Here is a 23,365-nt window from a genome sequence, read left to right on the forward strand (position 1 = left end):
GTGTCTTTATATAGATTTTAAGATTTTTTGGTTCTAGTTCTATGAAAAATATCATTGGTAATTTGATAAAGATTGCATTGGATCCGTAGATTGCCTTAGGCAGTATAGTTATTTTGACAATATTGATTCTTCCAACACATGAACATGGTATGACTTTCCATCTGTTTTGTCTTTTTCTTTCAACAGTGTCTTGCAGTTTTTGGGGTACAAGTCTTTTGTCCATTTAGGTAGGTTTATTTGTAGGTATTTTATTCTTTTTGATGTGATGGTAAATGTAATTGTTTCTTGAATTTCTCTTTCCAGTCTTTCATTGTTAGTATATAGAAATGCAACAGATTACTGTGTATTAATTTTGCAACCTGCACCTTTACTAAACTCAATGATGAGCACTAGTAGTTTTTTGTTGGCATCTTTAGGATCTTTTATGTATAGTATTACATTCTGCAAACAGTGTCAGTTTAACTTCCAATTTAGATTCCCTTTACTTTGTTTTCTTCTCTGATTGCTGTAGCAAGGACTTTGAAAACTATGTTGAATAAAGATGAGAGTGGACATCCTAGTCTTTTTCCTGATCTTAGAGGAAATGCTTTCAGCTTTTCACCATTGAATATGATGTTACTTATAGGTTTGTTGTATATGGCCTTTATTCTGTTCAGGTATGTTCCCTCTGTGCCCACTCTCTGGAGAGTTTTTATCATAAATGGGTTCTGAATTTTGTGAAAATTTTTCTGCATCTATTGAGATGATCATACTGTTTTTATTCTTCAACGTGTTGATATGATGTGTCATATAGATTGATGTGCGGATATTGAAAAATCCTTGTATCCCTGGGATGAATCCCTCTTGATAATGGTGAATGATTTTTTTAATGTATTGTTGGATGCAGATTGCTAGTGTTTTGTTGAGGGTTTTTGAATCTGTGTTCATCAGTGTTATTGGCCTGTAATTTTCTTTTTTGTGTGTGGTATCTTTGTCTGATTTTGTATCAGGGCAATGGGAGCCTCATAGAATGAGTTTGGAAGTTGGAAGTTTTCCTTCCTCATCAATTTTCTGGGAACAGTTTCAGAAGCATAGATATGAACTCTTCTCTAAATGTTAATCTTCTCTAAATGACAGTCACAGTTGCAATTTCAGTGCTTGTGATTGGTCTGTTCATACTTTCTGTTTCTTCCCGATTTGGTCTAGGGATACTGTACCTTTCTAAGAATTTGTCCATTTCTTCCAGGTTGTCCATTTTATTAGCATACAGTTGCTCATAGTAGTCTCATATGATCCTTGGTTTGTTTGGAGTCAGTTGTAACTTCTTTTTCATTTATAATTTTATTGCTTTGAGTCTTCACCCTTTTTATATTGCTGAGTCTTGCTAAAGGTTTATCAATTTTGTTTATTTTTTCAAAGAGCCAGCTTTCAGTTCATTGACCTTTGTGATTGTTTTGTCTCTTATTTATTTCTGCCAAGATCTTCATAATTTGTTTCCTTCTACTAACTTTAGGTTTTGTTTGTCCTCCTTTCTCTAGTTTCTTTAGGTGTAAGCTTAGGTTCTTTGAGATTTTTCTTGTTTCTTGATTGTATTGCTGTAAACTTCTTTCTTAGAACTGCTTTTGCTTCATCCCATAGGTGTTGGACCATTGTGCTTTCATCATTATTGTCCCTAGTTATTTTTTAATTTTCTATTTGATTTCTCAATGATCAATTGGTTGTTTAGTAACATATTGTTTAGCTGGCACATGTTTGTGTTTTTTACAGTTTTTTTTTCCCTTGTTTATTTCTAGTCTCAGTGTTATGATCAGAATAGATACTGGATATGATTTCAGTTTTCTTAAATTTACCAAGGTTCACCTTGTGACCCAGCGTGTGATCAGTTCTGGAGGATGTTCTCTGTGCACTGAGAAGAAGGTATAGTCTGCTGCTTTTTGGTGGAAGGCTCTATAAATATCACTTAAGTCTATCAGATCTAATGTGTCATTTATTTAAGGCCCGTTGTTTCCTTATAAATTTTCTGTGGATGATCTGTGCATTAATGAAAGTGGGATGTTTAAGCCCCCCACTATTAATGTGTTGCTGTCAATTTCTTCCTTTATGGTTATTAGTATTTGCCTTATATGTTGAGTGCTCCTGTATTGGGTGCATATTTACTTATAATTGTTGTATCTTCTTCTTGGATTGATCCCTTGATCATTATGTACTGTCCTACTTTGTCTCCTACAACAGTCTGTGTTTTAAAGTCTGTTTTGTCTGCTATGAATATTGCTACTCTGGCTTTTGATTTCCATTTGTATGGACTACCTTCTCCCATTTGTTTACTTTCAGTCTGTAAGTATCCCTAGATCTGAGGTAGGTCTCTTGTAGAGATGGGTCTTATTTTTCTATTCGCCCAGCCAGTCTTTGTCTTTCGCTTATGCATTTGATACATTTACATTTAACGTAACTATGAATATGTATGATCCTATTGGGCTCCCTTGGTGGCACCACTTCCTTAATTGTTTTGGGCTTATTTTTATATGTTTTTTCTTTCTCTTGTGTTTCCTTCCTTTAGCATTTGTTGTAAAGCTGGTTTTGTGGTGCTGAATTCTCTTAACTTTTGCTTGTCTGTAAAGCTTTGGATTTTTCCATCAAATCTAAACAAGATCCTTGCTGGGTAGAGTTTTCTTGCTTATAGGTTCTTTCCTTCCATCACTTTAAATATACTGTGCCACTCTCCTTGGACTTGCAGAGTTTCTGTCGAGAAATCAGCTGATAATCATATGGGAGTTCCTTTGTATGTCTTTTGTGTGTGTGTCATTTTTCCCTTATTGCTTTTAATATTTTATGTTTATCTTTAATTTTTGGCAGTTTGATTGCTATGTGTCTCAGTGTCTTCATCTTTGGGTTTATCCTATCTGGGACTCTCTGCTTCCTAGACTTTGTTGACTATTTCTTTTCCCATGTTAGGGAGGTTTTCATCTGTTATCTCTTCAAATACTTTCCTGAGTCCTTTCTCTCTCTTCTCCTTCTGGGACCCCTGTAATACAAAAGTTGGTGTGTTTAAGGTTGTCCCAGGGGTCTTTAGGCTGTCCTTTTTTTTTTTTTTTATTCTTTCTATATTCTGTTTTGCAGCAGTGATTTCAGCCATTCCATCTTCCAGGTCACTTATCCATTCTCTTACCACAATTATTTTGTTATTCTTTCTAGTGTGTTGTCTATCTCTGTTGGTTCTTACATCAGTTCTTCCAGGTCTTTGGTGAACATTTCTTGCATCCTCTCCATTCTTTTTCCAAGATTCTAGATCATCTTCACTGTTATTATTCTGAATTCTTTTTCTGGAAGGTTGCTTATCTCCATATCGTTTAATTGCTTTTCTGGGTTTTATCTTGTTCCTTCATCTGGGATGTAATCCTCTGCCTTTTCATTTTATTTAACTTTTTGTGATTGTTGTTCTTATTCTGGAGGCTGCAGGATTGTAGTTCTTCTTGGTTCTTCTGTCTGCCGTCTGGTGAATGAGGCTGTTTAAGAGGACTGTGCAAGCTTCCTCATGGGAGGGACTGTCAGTGGGAAAAACTGGGTCTTGCTCTGGTGGGCAACACCATGATCAATAAAACTTTAATCCCATTTTCTGCTAATGGATGGGCTATGCTCCCTCCTTGTTAGTTGTTTAGCCTGAAGCAACCCAGCCCTGGAGTCTATAGGCTCTATTGCAGGGCGGACGGCATCCTCCAGTGTCCGTGGCACTTCCTAGAATTGCTGCTGTCAGTGCCATGGTGAGCCACGGCCACCTCACACCTCTGCAAGAGACCCTCCAACAGTAGCCGGCAAGTCTGGCTCAGTCTCCTGTGGGATCACTACTCCTTTCTTGTGGTTCTTTATGCACACAAGATTTTGTGTATGCCCTCCAGGAGTGCAGAGTCTGTTTTCCACAGTCCTGTGGAAGTTCTATTATCAAATCCCACTGGCCTGCAGTTTCCCTGGGAATTCCTTGTCCCTTTGCCAGAATCTCCAGGCTGGGAAGCTTGATGTGGGGCTCATAACCTTTGCAATAGTGAGAAAACTTTTTTGGTGTTATTGTTCTCCCGTTTGTGGGCCACCCACCTCATAGGTATAGGGTTTGATTTTATTGTGATTGTGCCCCTCCTGGCATCTCGTTGCAACTTTTCCTTTGTCTTCTGCATCTTTCTTTGGTGAGTTCCAGCATCCTCCTGTTGACGGTTGTTCAACAGTTAGTTGTGATTTCAGTGCTCTTGCAGGAGGAGAGGAGCACATGTCCTTCTACTCTACCATCTTGAACCAATCACCCTTGTTGGGAGTTTTAAAATTGTGAATGAAATATTAATAACTTACAGGTAATCTGTTTACATTTCTTTTTCTTCAGAAAAAGGTTTTGGTTGATTGTATGTTTCTAGAAATTTATCCATTTCTAGTAGGTTGTCAAGTTTGTTGGCATTCAGTATTTCATAGTAGTCTCTTATGATCCTTTTTATATCTGTGGTATCAGTTGTAGCGTCTCCTCTTACAGCTCTGAATTGAGATATTTGAATCCTCTCTATTTTTTTGGTAAGTGTGCACAAGTTTTTGGTGAACATTTTCTTATTTTGGTAGACAGACATTTATAGTAGCATTGTACATGATAGCCAAAAGTTGGAAATGATCCACATGTTCACTAGTGAACAAGTAGATAAATAAAATGTTATGTCCATAAAATGGAATAGTATTTAGGAATAAAGTACTGACCTATAATACTACGTGGATGAGCCCTGAAAACACTGTGGTATGTAAAAGAAGTCAGTCATAAAAGTCTACATATTATATAGTTTCATCCATATGAAAGCCCAGAACAGGCAAATATATAGACACAGAAAATAAATTAGTGATTACTTAGGGCTAGGTGAAGAGGGCGCAACCAAGAAAGGAGGAGGGTAGGAAGGTAATAGCTAAAGGATATAGGATTTTTTTAAATTAAAATATGATTGACACATAACATTTTATTAGTATACAACATAGTGATTCAACATCTGTATATATTGTAAAATGTTCATTATAATAATGAACATTACTATATGTTCACTATACGTGAACATGTTTTTTTTCTTGTGTATATACATATGTTTTAATTTCTTTTAGGTATAATTTAGAGTATACAGTAACGTAAATTTGTGGCATGAACATGTTTTATTTTTCTTTTAGCACTTGTATTTATTTAAAATTTATTCTTTTTTTTTTTTTCAGCGAGTACTGAGCCATCAAGATGATACAGCTTTGCTAAAAGCTTACATTGTTGAATGGCGAAAATTCTTTACACAGTGTGATATTTTACCGAAGCCTTTCTGTCAACTAGAGATTACTTTAATGGGTAAACAGGGCAGCAATAAAAAATCAAATGTAGAAGACAGTATTGTTCGAAAGGTAAGTCAGTTTCCTCAGTTTTCCCTAATATTCTTCAGAAATAGGGTGAGTTGAAGACTTTCGAAATTTGCACTGAAATGAGTTTTTCTACTTCACATGTAAACAAACTCTTGTTCAGCTTTTGCTGTGTTTTATTGAATAATATTGCTTCTTTTTTATTTAGTGTTCTATCTTCTTTTATGTGGTCTTAAGCTATAGATCTGTATTCAGACATTACCTCCTTTGCTTTTCCTTTTCACTTTCTCCTTTTCCTAGTTTTATCTTCAGAATTTTATTTCCTTCTTTTTTATACTTTTACTTTTTTATAAATTAAATTACTTTTTTGTCTGTTCAAAAAACCCTTCCATTAATATATTAGCTTCTGGAATTTTTGTGTTTAGTTTTGGCTAAACTGCCATAAAAACACTGTGCCCAGTGACAACTCATGAATTAATAGAAAGAACTCAGCTCTGAAATTGAAGAATCCCAGATTTCCCTTTCAGTTCTTCAATCAGTTACAACCTAACTTTGCTGTCCTTGTTTTTCATATGTATTTAATACATATGTATTTCTACTTGTGAGAATCAAATGGAATCACAGATTTTAAAAGTAAAAAATTCCATTTGAACGTTGAACAACTCACTGGTTATAGCAACCAACATAAGCATTCAAATAGTGGCCTGTACTTTGTTGCCTTTTCCCAGCCTTAAAGTTTGGGCTAATACTGACAGCATATTCAGGAGTATGTGTGTGCTCTTTCCATAAATTGAAAATTTATAAGGTGAATTTGTATATTCTTTTGAGATTTGTTATCAAACATTTTCAATGTATCCTTTTCCCATTTATCATATATTTATACAAATATGCATATGAACGTCCCAAACACATATCATTATTTCTGAAATTCAACCTTCGAACTACATAAAGTAACATTTTCCATGTATTACCATGTTTAATTTTGCAACAAAAACTTGAAATTTATACTGTTATTTTCACTATTTTCCAGTTGAGAAAGCAGATATATAAGTAACAGCTGGAATTCAAATCCAGTTGTGTTTGACTCTAACAAACACTTGTTCTTTGCTGTTGTTTACCAGATGATATTTACCAAATTTAAATATATTGGTTTCCTATAGTATTCAAGTGAATGTAGGACTAAGAGTTTGCTTTCCTTTATTAGCATTTGTACTTAAAATTTTTTGTGTGTATATAGTACTTGGTATATTAATAATTGAAATGATTGCCTATTTTGTTGTTTTTTTCCTAGCTCATGCTTGATACATGGAATGAGTCAATCTTTTCAAATATAAAAAACAGACTTCAAGATAGTGCAATGAAGCTGGTCCATGCTGAAAGGTTAGGAGAAGCTTTTGATTCTCAGCTTGTCATTGGAGTAAGAGAATCCTATGGTATGTTCTGAACTTTATGATCAAATATCCTTTTCATGGAAATTCTAAGACAATTATAGAATAGTACTATCAAAGTTAACGTTTGTTAGCATATAGTGACATCTGCTTTTAGTGCCCTATGCTTTAAGAGTACAGAAAAGATATTCTTCAATGAAACCTGGAAAAATTCATATTTGTGTAGTTAATATTTATTTTCTCCATTTCACTCATCTCTTAGCTAGTAAATCCTTTTAGCTATGTAAATTAGGGAAACATAGTCTTAAAACTCTAACTTATAAAAGGTAACCATTTTTTTAACTTTTATTTTTAGGGCATCAGTTAATTTCATGTGTGTATATTCCTTTCCAGACTTTTCTTATTCATTCAGTCAAATCCCCTGTTTCCTCATGGAGGTGTTTCCTAATTCCCAGACTAGGTTAGGTGTTTCTTAGTACCTGTGCTTTCCTGTCATAATACTTTTGCATTTTTAACTGTGTTCTTGACACTGTATCTTTACTGATCATAGAATGTCTGACACAAATGAGTTTTCAGTAAGAAGATTTTATATTAATGAACCTTTGGTTATCTTTGACTTGCTTTCTGTGTTGCCCTTGTATTTCTTTAGATATAAAGTCTAGATTTTCTTTAGCCATGTCCCTGATATTTCTTCCTTTTTATTTCAGTTCACCAGGTTAGACTTCTTTAATTTCTACTTCTCATGGATAGAGGAGCCTGGTAGGCTGCAGTCCATGGGGTCACTAGGAGTCGGACATGACTGAGTGACTTCACTTTCAGTTTTCACTTTCATGCATTGGAGAAGGAAATGGCAACCCACTCCAGTGTTCTTGCCTGGAGAATCCCAGGGATGGGAGAGCCTGGTGGGCTGCTGTCTCTGGGGTCACACAGAGTTGGACACGACTGAAGCAACTTAGCAGCAGCAGCAGACTTTTGAAACAGTCTTCTTATAGTGATATTGTTGCTATCATTTAACCCATATACTTTCACAAGATTAATTTTTAAGTGCTGTTGTATTGGTATTACCCATTTAGTGGTATGCCATGCTAAATTTAGGTTACTTAGCCAGAGAGTTGACGTTCTCCATAACCATTCCAAGCTTGCCATTCTGCCTTATCTTCTATTAACCTTACAATCCATTCAGACAACCTCATTGTTGTATCTTGATTTAATCTAGTATCATTCTACTTCTGAGTATTTACTAACCAGTGTAAATGCTAATTTGTTCCAAAAGACTGAATTCAAATCCCATCTTTTTTGTGAGTGGTTTCTTGATCATCCAGTTATTCATCAGTCTCATTCCTATTCAAAAATAGTTCACGTTTTCTGTACTGTATGTCACTTTACTCCTTTATGTTGTTACCTTTTCAAGTTTTTTATAGAGAAGGATTTTGTCTTATATGACTGTATGTTCTTTTGGGCATGGTCACAGTCCCTTGAACATGACTCCTCAATATTTGTTTTTCATTTATTGTACTCAAAATACTGATTCGAATCATAATTAGAGTAAAATTTTATTTTCTGTTTTTCAGTTAACCTTTGTTCTAATCCAGAGGATAAGCTCCAAATTTATAGGGACAATTTTGAGAAGGCATACTTGGATTCAACAGAGAGATTTTATAGAACACAGGCACCCTCGTATTTACAACAAAATGGTGTACAGAATTATATGAAATATGTAAGTCAGAACCTAGTATATGTGATCATTTGAGCTGTTTTCTTGATGTTCTTAAAATGATTGCTATTTTGCTTCTGGACAGGCAGATGCTAAATTAAAAGAAGAAGAAAAACGAGCCCTACGTTATTTAGAAACAAGACGAGAATGTAACTCTGTTGAAGCAGTAAGTAATTTTGTAGTTTGTTTTTTGAGATTATTGAAGGCATTGGCACCCCACTCCAATACTCTTGCCTGGAAAATCCCATGGATGGAGGAGTCTGGTGGGCTGCAGTCCATGGGGTTGCTAAGAGTCGGATATGACTGAGCGACTTCACTTTCACTTTTCACTTTGCTGCATTGGAGAAGGAAACGGCAACCCACTCTAGTGTTCTTGCTTGGAGAATCCCAGGGACGGGGGAGCCTGGTGGGCTGCCGTCTATGGGGTCGCACAGAGTCGGACACGACTGAAGCGACTTAGCAGCAGCAGCAAAGTGCAATAGCACAGGGGTGGCAAATACATGATGCAAGTAACATTATTTATCATTTCTCACTCCTGTGACCAGTGATTATAGTATTCTTTCCCAGTGAGCCAAAGCACAGCTTCAGAAGGCACCTTATTCAGAACTCATTGTTTTCCACAGAGGTGATGTGCAAGATAAAATTTGTTTACCATCCCTGCTCTAGGCTTTTCTATATTATTTATTTAGTTTTTAATCAGTAACCTTTTATTATGTTTTGTGCATACCTAAAGTTAATCATAGTATGGATTTTCAGGTGGCAAGTAAAATATGCTCCTGAGAGATACAGTTGATTCTCATTATTCATGGTAATTACATTTTATAAAATAGTGGCTGCAAACATCAAATGAGTGAGCACCAAATCATTACTACAAGGGTATATTTCTTCTTACTATGGGAAGGTGTTTTCATACTTCTCTTGTAGGAAATAAAATATTAATGACTTGGTAAGAGAACATCAGTCTTTTATATAGTTTCTGTTTTATGTTGTAAGTTCTTCAGTTTAAAAAAATGACCAGAGATACTTGCCATACTACATTATATATTCTGGTGTTTTCTTTTACAGGGAGGGTGACAGTGTGCTTTGTTAAGGAATTTAAGAATCAAATTTAATGTAGAAGTAATATTTCCTCTAGTTCCTTTCAGTCTTTGGAACCTACAAACTAAATTTAGATTTACATTCAAAAATGTAACATTCAAGTTTGCTTACAACCAGACTTTTCAACTACGGTTGGGATTTCTTTTTTCTTACTTCTGATTTTTCTTTGGCTTCTTCCATCTTGAGTGATGGTGATGTTTATTTGTTCAGTAATTGGACTGAGTTGGACCTTTTTTCTCTTGTCTGTTTTGCTTTTTATTATGTGCAGTACATTTCCTCTTTCAAATAACTCTGATACTGGCAGAAAAGGGAGCATATATAATGGTTGTTTTTAGAAGTTCTCTATAGAGATTTAAAACCAGTCTTGGTAGCTCCTGGTAGCTCAGCTGGTTAAGAATCCACCTGCAATGCAGGAGGCCTTGGTTTGATTCCCAGGTTGGGAAGATCTGCTGGAGAAGGGATAGGCTACCCACTCCAGTATTCTGGCCTGGAGATTTCCATGGGGTTGCAGAGTCAGACACGACTGAGTGACTTTCACTTGAGCTTCATTCAGAAGTTAGGGAAGGCCATTGAATATTTTTAAAACAAGTATGCCATGTTCAAAGTTACCCCTCAGAAAGATTAATCTGGTGACAATATGAAAGATTAATTGGAGTGGGTAATAGCTTGGGTTAGAAGTGGGAGGTTTTTGCAATAATTCAAGCAGGGTATTTGGAGTATCAAATAGGGTTATAGCAATGGGAATGGAAAGATAGAGGGTAGAAACAGACTTGCCAGAGGTGGAACATTATGTCTTATGAATGGGGATGATATAGTGAAAGTCAACAATATTTCTGAAGTTTTGGCTTAGGAGAATTGTGCTGCTGCACAGAGACTTGGTATAATAATATATCTTGGTAGTGAGGGAGAAAGATGAGTTTAGTTAGAGGGATTTGAATATTTTGGGTTGATTGGTCTGCATATATCACTTGATGGGGATGTTGTAATTTTGTAAGGTAGAATTGTTCTTATACTATAGTTTATACATCTTAGTTGTATCATATTTATAGTAAACTGAACAGAAATTCAACTATAGAGATCTAATTAATAGAGTGAATAAGAGAGAGGAAGAAAAAGAGAATGAGGAAGGTAGAGATAAACAAATACACATGAAAGCTTATATAGAGCAGTTAAATTCTTCCTCTCTACTTTAAAATACACATATATACATTTTGGGAAAAAACTTGAGATAGAAGATGTGAACTTGCTCTTTCAAGGAATCCAAGTAGTATGAACATCTTATCATACCGAATGATTTTAGAATTTAAAGATAAGTTTTTGTTTTGTTTCAAGAAAGATCCTAAGTGCAATATAATATGCTTGCAAAGATGGTGCTTTACTGGGGAGATGAGAAGTCTGTATGGTTTGTTTTTATTTTCTTTTTATTTTTATAAATTAACTATTCTGATTGAAATATAACATATATACAGAAAAGTGTACAAAAATCTCAGGTTAATAAGTGAATTATCACAAAGTGAATGTACCTGTGAAATCACCAGAACAAGAATTATCAGCAGTTAAGAGCCTTCCATCATGCTCCTCCAAATTATTATTACCATCCTTTTTTTCCCAAAGGTTATCACTTTTCTAACTTTTAGGAACATAGATTAATATTAATCAGTGACCACTATATAGTTTGTACACCAAAATTTGGTGCAGAGAAGACATTAAGCATGAAAACTGTGGACTTAACTGTAACATTGGGAATTTAAGGCTTAATGCAAATACATTTTTATATATCTCATTGAGCTAAGGCTATTATACTACATACATAATATTTGTTATATATTTGTTAATTTACAGTTTCTGTTTCCAAGAGAAATGACATGTTAAGATGAAATAAGTTCTAATAGAAGGAACAGTAAACCAAAAAATCACCAATCCTGGGTTCTAATTTAAAATTCCACAAAGTATGAACAGTATTATTTGAATAGTTACTAAGAAAAGAATTACTGCCATCCCTGAAAATTATTGAGACCAAATTTACTACCCTAAGCTCTGTTTTAGAGGAATTATCAGCCATCAGAAAATGGTATGCTATATCTTAATACTTTATTGATACTGATTTTAATCAATACTTACCTGTTAAGCTATTCTTACTAGTGGAGGACAGTTGTCTATCAGTTCATATGGGGATACACATATGCACAATACATACACAACAGTGCACACCAAAGTTTAATTTTAAAATATGTACATTTTTGACATTTGTGTTTTCTCTGAAAATTAGGAAATTATTATGATATATCAGTTACCTTGTTTGAAAGTTGTAAGACACCCTTCAAAACCTGATTATTTTCCAGTATATGCAAGAAAACAAATTTCTGGACTAGTATTCTATGTAATAGAGCAAGTCTTACCTAAGTAGTACCCAGTTATGAGGCCAGACCTAATAAAGACTAAATACACATTTCAAGTAATATTCATATAGTGCTTAGCAGTTTACTGAATTCCTTCCTTGTTTATAAGAGTTTTATTTTGTTCTTTGGGGGCATTCCAAGCATCTGATTATCTTTCTAGTATAAATATCACATTTTTCCTTCAGTGGATTAAATCTACTAGTGGTGTATTTTAGAAAAATGTTAATAATATTGGGATCTTTGTCTTTCAGTCTTTGAAAGGAGTGCTTCTAAATTTTCACCATTAAGCATGATGCTTCTTTTTGGCATGATGTATGCATTTTATGATGCTAATAAAGTATTCAGTTTATTGTTATTTTATTAAGAATATTATCAGGAATATATCTACCTTACCCCTAAAGCCAGTATCTTATCTTATGGAGAATCATAAGAGGCATTTCCATGAAGATCATGAACAAGGCAACTGTATCCATTATTTCTGTTGCTGTTTAACATTGTGTTAGAAGTATTAGCCCATGAAACTAAATTACACAAATCAATTAGAGGCAAAAGAATGGGTAAGCCAGAAGGAAAACTCTCACTTTGTCTGGAAAAACTTCAGTTGATGATAAAACTAACTCAAATTGTAAAGTAATTCAGGAAAGTGATAGGATATAAAATTAACATACAAATATCAGTCTTCATATACACAAATAATAAACAGAGGCTATAGCATTAGGACAAACCTTACTTATAGCAACAACAATGAAAATTAAATATTTATGAAAAATTTAATAAATTTGTGAAACCTGTAAGAGGAAAAGCTTAGACACTCCAAAGACACAAAAATAGATTTGAAAAAATGGAAAGATACCTCTTATTCTTAAATTCTGTTACTCAAAATGATATAGATGTCAGTTCTTCCTTAAATTAATTTATATATTTCCTGTAATTCCAGTAGAATGCCACAACTATTTCATGAAATTAGACAGGATAAAATTCACACGGAAAAAGAAACATGTAAGAATAGCCAGGAAAACACTGAGAAAGAAAAACTTTGAATAGAACTAGCACTATCAGACATTAAAACATAAATTCTCTGTAATTAAGTAGTGTGGTATTACAATGAAAGAAACAAAAAGGAGAACAGAGAACTACAAAAACAACTGAAAAACAGGTAATAAAGGGTCAGTAAGTACATGAAAATGTTAGTTGCTCAGTCATCTGAATCTTCGTAGCCCCATGGACTGTAGCCTTCCAGGCTCCTCTGTGGAATTTTCCAGGCAAGAAGACTGGAATGGGTAGCCATTCCCTTCTCCAGGGGGATCTTCCTGACCTAGGGATTGAACCCAGGTCTCTTGCATTACAGGCAGATTCTTTACCATATGAGCCACTAGGGAAGCCCCAATAAGTGTATGCTGCTGCTGCTGCTAAGTCACTTCAGTCGTGTCCGACTCTGTGCGATCCCATAGATGGAAGCCAACCAGGCTTCCTCGTCCCTGGGAATCTCCAGGCAAGAGTACTGGAGTAGGTTGCCATTTCCTTCTCCAGTGCATGGAAGTGAAAAGTAAAAGTGAAGTCGTTCAGCCGTGTCCGACTCTTAGCGACGAATAAGTGTATACATATCAATAATTACTTTATATGTCAGTGGACTAAATGCTCTTGAAAGACATAGGAGGCTGATGGGATAAAAAACAAGACCCATCAATATGCTGCCTACAAAAGACTCCCTTTAAAAGGGGACTGAAAGTGAGCAGTTGGGTTAAGAATTTCATGCAAACAGAAATGACAAGAAAGCAAGAATAGCAATACTCATTTCAGAAAAAATAAGCTTTATAACAAGGGCCGTGATGAAAGACAAAGACAGGCATTATATGAGGTATGATACAAGAAGGATATTGTACTTGTTAACATATATGCACCCAATCCAGGAACATCTATATATAAAGCAAATAATAACAGATACAAAGGGAGAAATTGGCAGTAATATGGTAATAGTGGGAGACTTTAACACCCCACTGACATGGGTGGATATGTCATCCAGACAGAAAATCAGTAAGGCAACAGAGATCCTGAAGAAAGAACAGATGAGTTGGATTTGTTATCTACAGGATATTCCATGGGGGAAAAAAAGGCAGAATACATTTTTTTTAAGTGCACATGGGATGTTCTCTAGGACAGATCATATACTAGGTCACAAGACAAACCTTAATTTGTAAGGATAGAAATTCTATCAAGAGGTTTTTTTTTTAAATGACAATAGTGTGTAACTAGTATAACTATAGAAAGAAAAGTGGGAAAATAACCAATGTGAAGACTAAACAGCATACTCCTAAAACTTCAAAGAGTAAATGATGAAAATCAAAGAGGAAATCATAAAATACCTCTAGACAAATGAAAATGGAAACACAATTTTCCAGAATCTGTGGGATGGAGCAAAAGCAGTTCTAAGAGGGAAGTTGATGGCAATTAAAGGCTTCCTCAAGAAATAAGAAAAATTTCAAACAGCCTAATCCACCACCTAAAAGACATTAAAAAAGAACAAGCAAAGCCAAAAGTCAGCAGAAGGAAGGAAATGTAATAATAAAGAGCATGGAAAAAATAAACAAAGATTAAAAAAAATAAAAGATCATTGAATCCAAGAGCAAATTTTTTGAAAAGATAAACGAAATTGATAAATCTTTAACTGGGTTCACAAAGAAGAAAAGAGATAGGGCCCAAATAAAATAATAAAAGAGGAGAAAGAACAGCTAAAACCATGGAAATAAAAATAAAATAAGTTGAATAGGAGGCACTACTCCCAGATTCATTCTGTAAGTCCTCATAGCAAAGACATTTCAAGAAAAGAAAATTACAGGCCAATGTCTTTGATGAATACAAATGCAGAAATTCTCAGCAAAATATTAGCAAACCAAATACATTAATTCATAAAAAGGATCATATACCATGATCAAGTTGGATTTATTCCAGGATTACAGTGATGGTTCAGTGTATACAAATCAATGTGGTACACCACACTGAAGAAAGATAAAAATCACAGTATTATCTCCATAGATACAGAGAAGGCATTTGAAAAAAAATGAACATTTGTTCATGGTAAACTCTTACTAAAGTGAGTATAGAGGGAGCATAACAAATGCCATTTACAGTAAACCTGCAGATACCATAGTAATTCATGGTTAAAGCTGAAAGCCTTCCCATTCAATTTAGGAACAAGATAAAGATGGCTATTCTAGCTGTTTCTGTTTGATATGATATTGGAAGTCCTAGCCACAGCAGTAAGACAAGAAAAAAAGATATTCAAATTGAAGGGAAGAGGTAAAATTGTCACTATTTGTAAATGACATGATACTCGATATAGAGAACCCTAATGTCTCTACCCCGAAATTATTAGAACTAAGAGATGAATTCAGCAAGGTTGCAGAATACAAGGTTAATGTATAGAAATCTGTTCCTTTCCATACAGTAATAAGGAAATATCAGAAAGAGAAAGTAAAAAAAACCACATTTGAAATTATCAAAGAAAGTTTTAATTATTAGGAATAAACTTAACCAAGGAAGTGAAAGACATATACTCTGAAAACTGTAAGCCGTTGGTAAAGGAATTTGAAGATGATTCAAGAAAATGGAAAGATATATCCCATGCTGGCTTGGATTGGAAGAATTAATATTATGAAAATGGCCATGCTACCCAAAGAAATCTATGCAATCCCTATCAAAATACCCATGACATTTTTCTCAGAATTAGAAGAAATACTCCTAAAACTTATGTGGAACTGCAAAAGCAGTCTGACAGTCTCTTCAACAAGTGATGTCTGGTGAAACTATATTACCATGTTAAACCAATGAGATTAGAAGATTCCCTCACATCACATAACAAAAATAAACTCAAAGTCATTTTAAAATATAAATGTAATACCTGAAACCATAAAACTCCTAGAAGAGAATATCAAGACATTTTGTCATAAATCATAGCAGTATTTTCTTGGATCAGTCTCCCAAGGCAAAAGAAAGCAAAAATAAACAATTAGGGCCTAATTAAACTTAAAATATTTTGTACAGCAAAATAAAAATTACAGTGATGTACCACCTCACACCTATAAAAATGGCTATCATCAAAAAGTTTACAGATCACACATGTTGGCGAGTATATGTAGAAAAGGTACTCTTGTACACTGTTGGTGAGAATGCAAATTAGTGCAGTCACTATGGAGAACACATGGAGGTTCCTGAAAACACTGAAAAGTTAGAGCACCATTTAGTAGCTCCACTCCTGAGCATGTGTCTTGAGAAGACAAAAACTTTATTTTGAAAACATACATGCATCCCAGTGTTCATTGTAGCGTTATTTACAATAGCCAAGACATGGAAGCCATCCAGGTACCCATCAACAGATGACTGGATTAAGAAGATATGGGAGCGAGGATGTGTGTGTCTGCACACACGCACACAGCCACAGTGGAATGTTCAGTTCAGTTCAGTCGCTCAGTCGTGTCCGACTCTTTGCGACTCCATGAATCGCAGCACGCCAGGCCTCCCTATCCATCACCATCTCCCGGAGCTCACTCAGACTCACATCCATCGAGTCCGTGATGCCATCCAGCCATCTCATCCTGGGTCGTCCCCTTCTCCTCCTGCCCCCAATCCCTCCCAACATCAGAGTCTTTTCCAATGAGTCAACTCTTTGCATGAGGTGTCCAAAGTACTGGAGCTTCAGCTTTAGCATCATTCCTTCCAAAGAAATCCCAGGGTTGATCTCCTTCAGAATGGACTGGTTGGATCTCCTTGTAGTCCAAGGGACTCTCAAGAGTCTTCTCCAATGCCACAGTTCAAAAGCATCAATTCTTCAGCGCTCAGCTTCTTCACAGTCCATTACTCAACCATAAAGGACAAAATACTGCTATTTTCAGCAACATGGTTGGACTTGGTATTAAGTGTTTGGTAATGGAAAAATAGTTACTGTGATGGGCTTCCCTGGTGGCTTAGACAGAAAGAATATGCCTGCAATGCAGGGGACATGGGTTAGATCCCTGAGTCAGGAAGATCTCCCAGAGAAGGGAATGGCTTATCCACTCCAGTATTCTTGCCTGAAAATCCCATGGACAGAGGAGCCTGGTGTCCTTGGGGTCGCAATGAATTGGACATGACTGAGCGACTTTCACTTACTCAAGATGGAGAAACCCAAAAAACACTTATCTTAATCAAATGATCAAGATTAGCATCACAAGTAATAGGACATAGTGATATTATGTACCCCTTAATATGATACATTTAAGAAGAGTACAAAAATCAATTCTATGGAATTGTCAAAAATTAATAACTGAATAACTTATTCAAATGAGAAAATTCTAGACAATCCCTATTTGAGGGGTAGTCTACAAATAACTGGCTACTGTTCTTTAAAAGTATCAAGATCATAATACACATACACAGACCTAGGAATTGTCACAGATTGAAGGAGACTAGCAAAACTAACAACCAAAAACAGCATGGGCTTATAGATAAGATCCTGGAACAGGAAAGAGACATTAGTGGAAAAACTGGTGAATTTCTAATAAGGTCTGTAGTTATTTCATAGCAGTAAATCAGTAATATTTTCCTGGTTTTATAGTTGTGCTATAGTTACATAAAAAGTTACCATTTTAGGAAATTGGATGATGTATGTTTGGGCATGCTCTGTTGTTTTTACTTTTATGTGCTAAAATGAAAGTAAAATTTTAAAAAAAAAGGATATTATGAAGAATGCCTTTTTTGGGGGGAAGGGGAAGCATCAGTGGAGATGATCATATGGCATTTTCCTCCATTGAACTAATCAGGAAATTGAATTAGCAGGGTTTCTAACATTATACCATTCTTTCATTTTAGGAATGAACACAAAGTCCCATTTTTAATGGATAAAAATTTATATCCCAGAGGGATTTTGACATGTATAGCCAATAAAAGTTACTCTCAAGATTTTTCTCTAACAGTTTTTTATATGTAAAATGTTTAAATTTTATGTTTAGTACATAATCACAAAAATATTTTTAGGATCCCCTTATAGATTCATCCTAATGTAACTTTCATTTTAATCTCTTTGTTATCAGTACAGCAAACTTTAATAGATGAATCAAAGAAAAGTGAGTTATGCTATGAATTGTTTAAATAGTTGTTTTAGATATTTTGAACTGGAATCTCTAGGCTAAGAGTTTTCAGTGAAGGTAGTATCTACCTCCAGCGAGTGTGAATTTGTAGAGGCATTTTAATGTTCAGTGGCCCACTGGCCACTCATGTAAGAGAAAATCTTCTTTATATTTATTTGAATCTAGAATTTTATTTTATTTTACTTATAAACCAAAACACTTTTGCATGATACTAGTAATACACCTTATTTTCTAGGTGTGATATAATTTTGTAAATTAAAGAATGGTGATATATATTTTGTTTGAAATCTTAAATTTTTTTCACTGTTGGATATTTATCTCATCTATAGTAATAGCGCTCATGTTATTTGAGTCACCAGTGCACCTGGGTTGAATTGAAGTTGGGATCATGTATGCTGCCAGTTTGTCCCTCCGGTTTGTGACCTGAGAGGAGTCTTGCCCCACTGGTTTTAATTAGCCTCACGCTAATTGGCCTAGTTTGGGTTGAGTGCCCAAACTTGGATCATACGCTTTGTGTCTAAGTGTGTCTTTGTACACATGTTGCAAGCATGTTTGAGTCATCAGTATATATGTGTTTGTAATAAGTATTATATAGTGATACTTGACTCATCTAGAAGATAACCCATTTAGCAACTTTAGCTACTTGCAGTTCAGTGGAGAACCTAGAAAGTAAGTTAGGCCAAGAGTTCTGAGCAGCTGCATTGTTTTAGATGTCTGATAGGCCTACTTCAGCTTTTACTTATAGGAGAGCAACTTAGTCCCACCTAGATCCAATTATACACACAGTTCTAGTAAGATTGATTATCACTGGATAGGCCTGTGGCAGATGAGCAAAACTGCGTAAAAGGCTTCAGAGCTCTGCTGCTTGAAGAAGCACTATTGACCGCAAAAAGTGACACTTAACAGTGAGAAAAGAATGAGAAAAAAACAGTCCCTCTAAACTGATGTTGCCATTCCTTCAAAAAATTTTCACACTGTTGGATTAAAAGTGTGGCTGATATTGTGACATTTTCCATTTTCTCCAAATTTAGAAATTTAATGCATATTTACTGATTATTAAGTAGATTAGAGGGCCTGGGACAAACCATTAACAAAAGCATGGCATTTGCCTACATTGTAGCAAATGTAGCAGTGAGATTATTCTCCTTTTATGTGAAGTATACAAAGTATTTCCTTTTATATATCAATTAATGCCCAAAAGAATGAGAAAAAGTATAAAAGAAAATAACTTGGAAAAAAAGTTTTTCTAAGGCTACTAGTATTTTAGGTGATAGTCTTATATACCTTGGTTTTACCTGAAGTCATATGTTTATTATTTATTATGCACCTGAATTATGTCAAGCCTTGTGGTAGCAAGGATAAGAAGATAGAACTGATTGCTGTCTTCAAAGTAACACTAGAATTAAATCGAATGATGGAATAGAGAGAGTGAAATGGTGATGGCTAGTCTTCATTTCTTCACAGTGACCAAAGCTCTGAAAGGGAGGCAGTGTGTTACACTGATTAGGGGCATACATGTTGGAAGAAGGTGAGGAGTTTAATTCCATTGTCATTTTACCACCTGTGTGCCCATTATCAATTTCTTCAAATTGCAAAGTAGGGTAATACCTACTTGTGTTTAATGCACTACCATATCAAAACATTTAAGTGCTGTGCCTAGCATGGTAGTTTTTACTTTTAGGGTTGTGGTTTACAGAAGTTGCTTACTTACTCTCAGACAGAAACTATTTTACTACATATGCAAAACATTGAGTAAAAAACTGAATTAGCAACAAGGTCACAAGTCATAAGTTATTAGCATTAAAGTACTTATTAACCTTCAAATATTTAAGTATATTAAGGGTGGTATTTAAAAAGTCAAGGTGAGTCTAATTGGCTTCATTGGTCTGTAGAGAGTTACTTGTATAACTAGTTTAGAAATGAAGCAACTTAACAATGGTTATAAAGGTTTAAAAAAAAAAAGTTAATTTTGAGACTAGCCATACATGGAATAAATGAATTCTTGAATGCATTATAGGTATCTTTGTATGGTTAAAGACCTGATAATGATAAAGTAGAATCTTAAGGTGGAGTAATCTAGAATAATTTTTAATTTTTAATATAAAATAGAGTCACTTTTAATGACTGTTTTATAGCTCAGGGAAAAGCAAATTATTACTTATATGGAATTACATAACAAAAGTCAGAACTGTTCCTATTGCTTTCATTAAACTTCAGTGAAGTAGCATTAATTGTGCAAATTGAATACCACTAAAAAAGACTCTATTATGTCAGTTAGCCTACCTATCCAGACTTTCATCTTCACAGACCTATGCATTCATTCATTCAACAAATACTGAGTGCCTGCTGTGTTTTATGGCAGGCATCATCTTTGAAGAGTTTTGCTATAAAGGAAGGTAAAACATCAAGCACATTGATAGTTAAAGTGTTTCACCTTGCAGACCTCTGGGGAGATTGCTATGGATTTAGAAGTTGTGCTCATCTCAGGCAAAATACAGGAATTGATGACATATGGCAAAAAGTTTTTTTCTTCACGGAAGCTAGCAAAAGGAGACAGAAAGGGAATACAAGGTGAGAGAGATGGTTTATCACTATCCTTTCCATTCAAGATGTATTTTTCAAATAACCAGTATATACTCAGGGTTGACTCTGTTTGTAGGACTTTGGTAAAAGATGGGGAGAAAAATACAGAAGAGCAATAACATGGTCCCTGCCCTCAAGGATCTGACCCTCTTGTGATGGCAAGACTCTTTGGAAATAAGCAACTGCCCTTTCTTCTTTTTGCCTATATAAAGTAGTTTTCTAAAGGATTTTTCAATACACAGGGATCTATACCGTTTGCTATGAAATTTTTCAAATATTTACAAAAGTAGAGAAAATAGTGGAATGAACCCCACTCCAAACTCAGCCAGCAGATTCAACAATGATCACTGTTTTGTAATACTTACTTGGTTAAGATCCCTTTTTTCATTTCTTTCCTTTTCTCTTTTCCTTTTCCTCCTTTCTTACTTTTTCTTTTCCTCCCCCCCTTTCCTTTTTTTTTTAGCATGCAGGATCTTAATTCCCTGACCAGGGATCAAACCCAGGACCTCAGAGTGAAAGTACAAAGTCCTAACCATTGGACCACCAGGAATTCCCTTTATTCTTTCTTCTTTTTTTTTCCAAAGTTTAAAAAAATTATGATGTACATTGCTATGCTAAACACATCTGTATTATAACATTATTTTTAATGCCTGTATATATGTCATCATATATATGCACTATAGAAACCAGTTCTCTACTGGTGGGAATTTTCATTATTATTCATTATTATTATAGTTTATTTTTTATGAATAGTTCTTCCTGGAATATATTTACATGCTTATATCTTTGTATCTTATATACTTCTATATTTTTGACATCTTTATGCATACATCTTTCTTACATGTGGCATTCTCTTGGAATGGAATTTCCTGGAAATGAGATTGCTGAAGCAAAGAGTATGCACCTTTTACAGATTGCTATATAATACCAAACTGATTTTCAGAAATATTGTTGTTCTTATTTCCATTAACAGTGTGCTTATTTTTGCTGATCTGAGTTTTGTCAGTCTATTAATTTTTCCAATTTCCTGGTATTGTAGATTTTAAAAGATTTTTTTATGTGCATTTAAAAATTACTGGGGGACTTGCCTGCCAGTCCAGTGGTTAAGACTCTGTGCTTCCAGTGCAGAGGGCATGGGTTCCATCCCTGATTGGGGAATTAAAATCCCACATGGTGCATGGCATGACTAAGAAAAGAAGAAGAAAAATCACTAATGAGGCTAAGCGTGTTTATTCTTATTATGAACCACTTGTATTTCTTCTTTTGTGAGTTCAGGCTACTCTTTTATAAGCATCACTTTCATTTTTTACTTATTTATTCAGAAACCATAATATCGTTATTTTCAAGGCCCTTCATAATTTGGTCCTAAGTTCTTTTTCCAACTTAATATTGTCCAATAAGTCATTCTACCCACTAAGAAATAATTCCCGATTCATATACTTCATTCTGTTCATTTTTTTTCTTGGATTCATGTTTTTGTTTTGTTTTTTTTTGATTCATGTTTTTAAGTATTGTTTTACTATTCTTTTCTGCCTATTCAAATCCTTCAGAATTCTTAAAGCCCATCTTGCAGTAGTCTCTCCAAATACTCTAGCCTTCATCCATTTTCTCTTATTTGAATTCCCACTGTATCTATTGTTTCTACAACTTGATTTAGTAGCAGATTATAGGCTGCTTTATGTTATTTATCAAGCACTGTGGAGTGGACAGAGCACAATCTATCCTTGTGAAGTTTATAGTGTAGTAATAGTGTGTTTATTTCCACTTCTTTGCTTTATTGTAATTGAACTTTTAATATACCTCTGTTATGTATGAAGAATACATATATATACTACATACAGTACATACAACTATATACTAGAGTTGCATAACCGCAACTGTATTGTGAGAGTATTGAGCATATAAACCATGTTTTATCTTCTCTATTTCTTACAACACTTAACTAATTTCTGAGCACATAGCCATTACTAAGTATATACTTGCTTTCTAATATAGTATCAAAAGTCTTAGGCTTGGAGTCATGTACCTGACCTCATGTTACAGCTCAAGATCTTATGAACTGTATAACATTTGAAAGTAACTTAGCCTCTCAGTGTATTTGCTCATATGTTAAATACCTGCTTCATAAGGTTGTCATTGGTTAAATGACATATTGGTGTTAATCAGATAATGTATGTAAAGGATTTAGCACAATCTTTGGTACAGTATAGGTTCTCATTAAAAGATGTTAGTTATTTTAATAATTTGCTTAACCTTTCAAGCTAGAAAGTGCTTCAGTAACCTTTCTGTTTTTTCATCAGTAACCTGTTATATCCCTAACTCCTTTCATCTAAGCAGTTACCAAATTCTGCTCAATTTACTAAAGCTATCTTGTCAATGTAGCCTCTCTTTATTTTATTTATTAATTCATTTATTTTTTTGGTTGTACCAAATGGCTTGCAGGATCTTGGTTTCTTGATTAGGAACTGAACCCAGGCCCTTAGCAGTGAACGGCTGAGTCATAATCATTGGACCACCTAGCCTCCCTAGCCTCTCCTTTTAATTCTCACTGAAACCTATAGTAAAAAATACATTTTTTACTGTAACTTAGTATGTTGTTTATTTACTCATATCTGAAACAAAATTATATGAAATAATATTCATTGTTATTGTATATAAAGCACTCTGATATTTTTGTTGTACTGTTCTGTATTATTTTTAAAAGAAAAGCTGGTCACAGTCACTAAAACA

At 34.6% G+C, this 23,365-nt stretch overlaps 1 protein-coding gene across 1 annotated transcript in view; it reads left to right on the forward strand.

The window, feature by feature from the left end:
- CUL5 (cullin 5) overlaps nucleotides 1-23,365 on the forward strand; it is a 128,356-nt gene that overhangs the window by 62,455 nt on the left and 42,536 nt on the right. Inside the window, exons 4-7 of the mRNA XM_040257920.1 lie at nucleotides 5,200-5,376; nucleotides 6,623-6,764; nucleotides 8,291-8,436; nucleotides 8,519-8,599. Coding sequence (XP_040113854.1) covers nucleotides 5,200-5,376; nucleotides 6,623-6,764; nucleotides 8,291-8,436; nucleotides 8,519-8,599 — 546 coding nt within the window. The remainder of the gene's footprint in view (nucleotides 1-5,199; nucleotides 5,377-6,622; nucleotides 6,765-8,290; nucleotides 8,437-8,518; nucleotides 8,600-23,365) is intronic.

The sequence above is a fragment of the Oryx dammah genome, unplaced genomic scaffold, assembly GCF_014754425.2.
Source record: "Oryx dammah isolate SB20612 unplaced genomic scaffold, SCBI_Odam_1.1 HiC_scaffold_17, whole genome shotgun sequence".
Taxonomy (NCBI): domain Eukaryota; kingdom Metazoa; phylum Chordata; class Mammalia; order Artiodactyla; family Bovidae; genus Oryx; species Oryx dammah.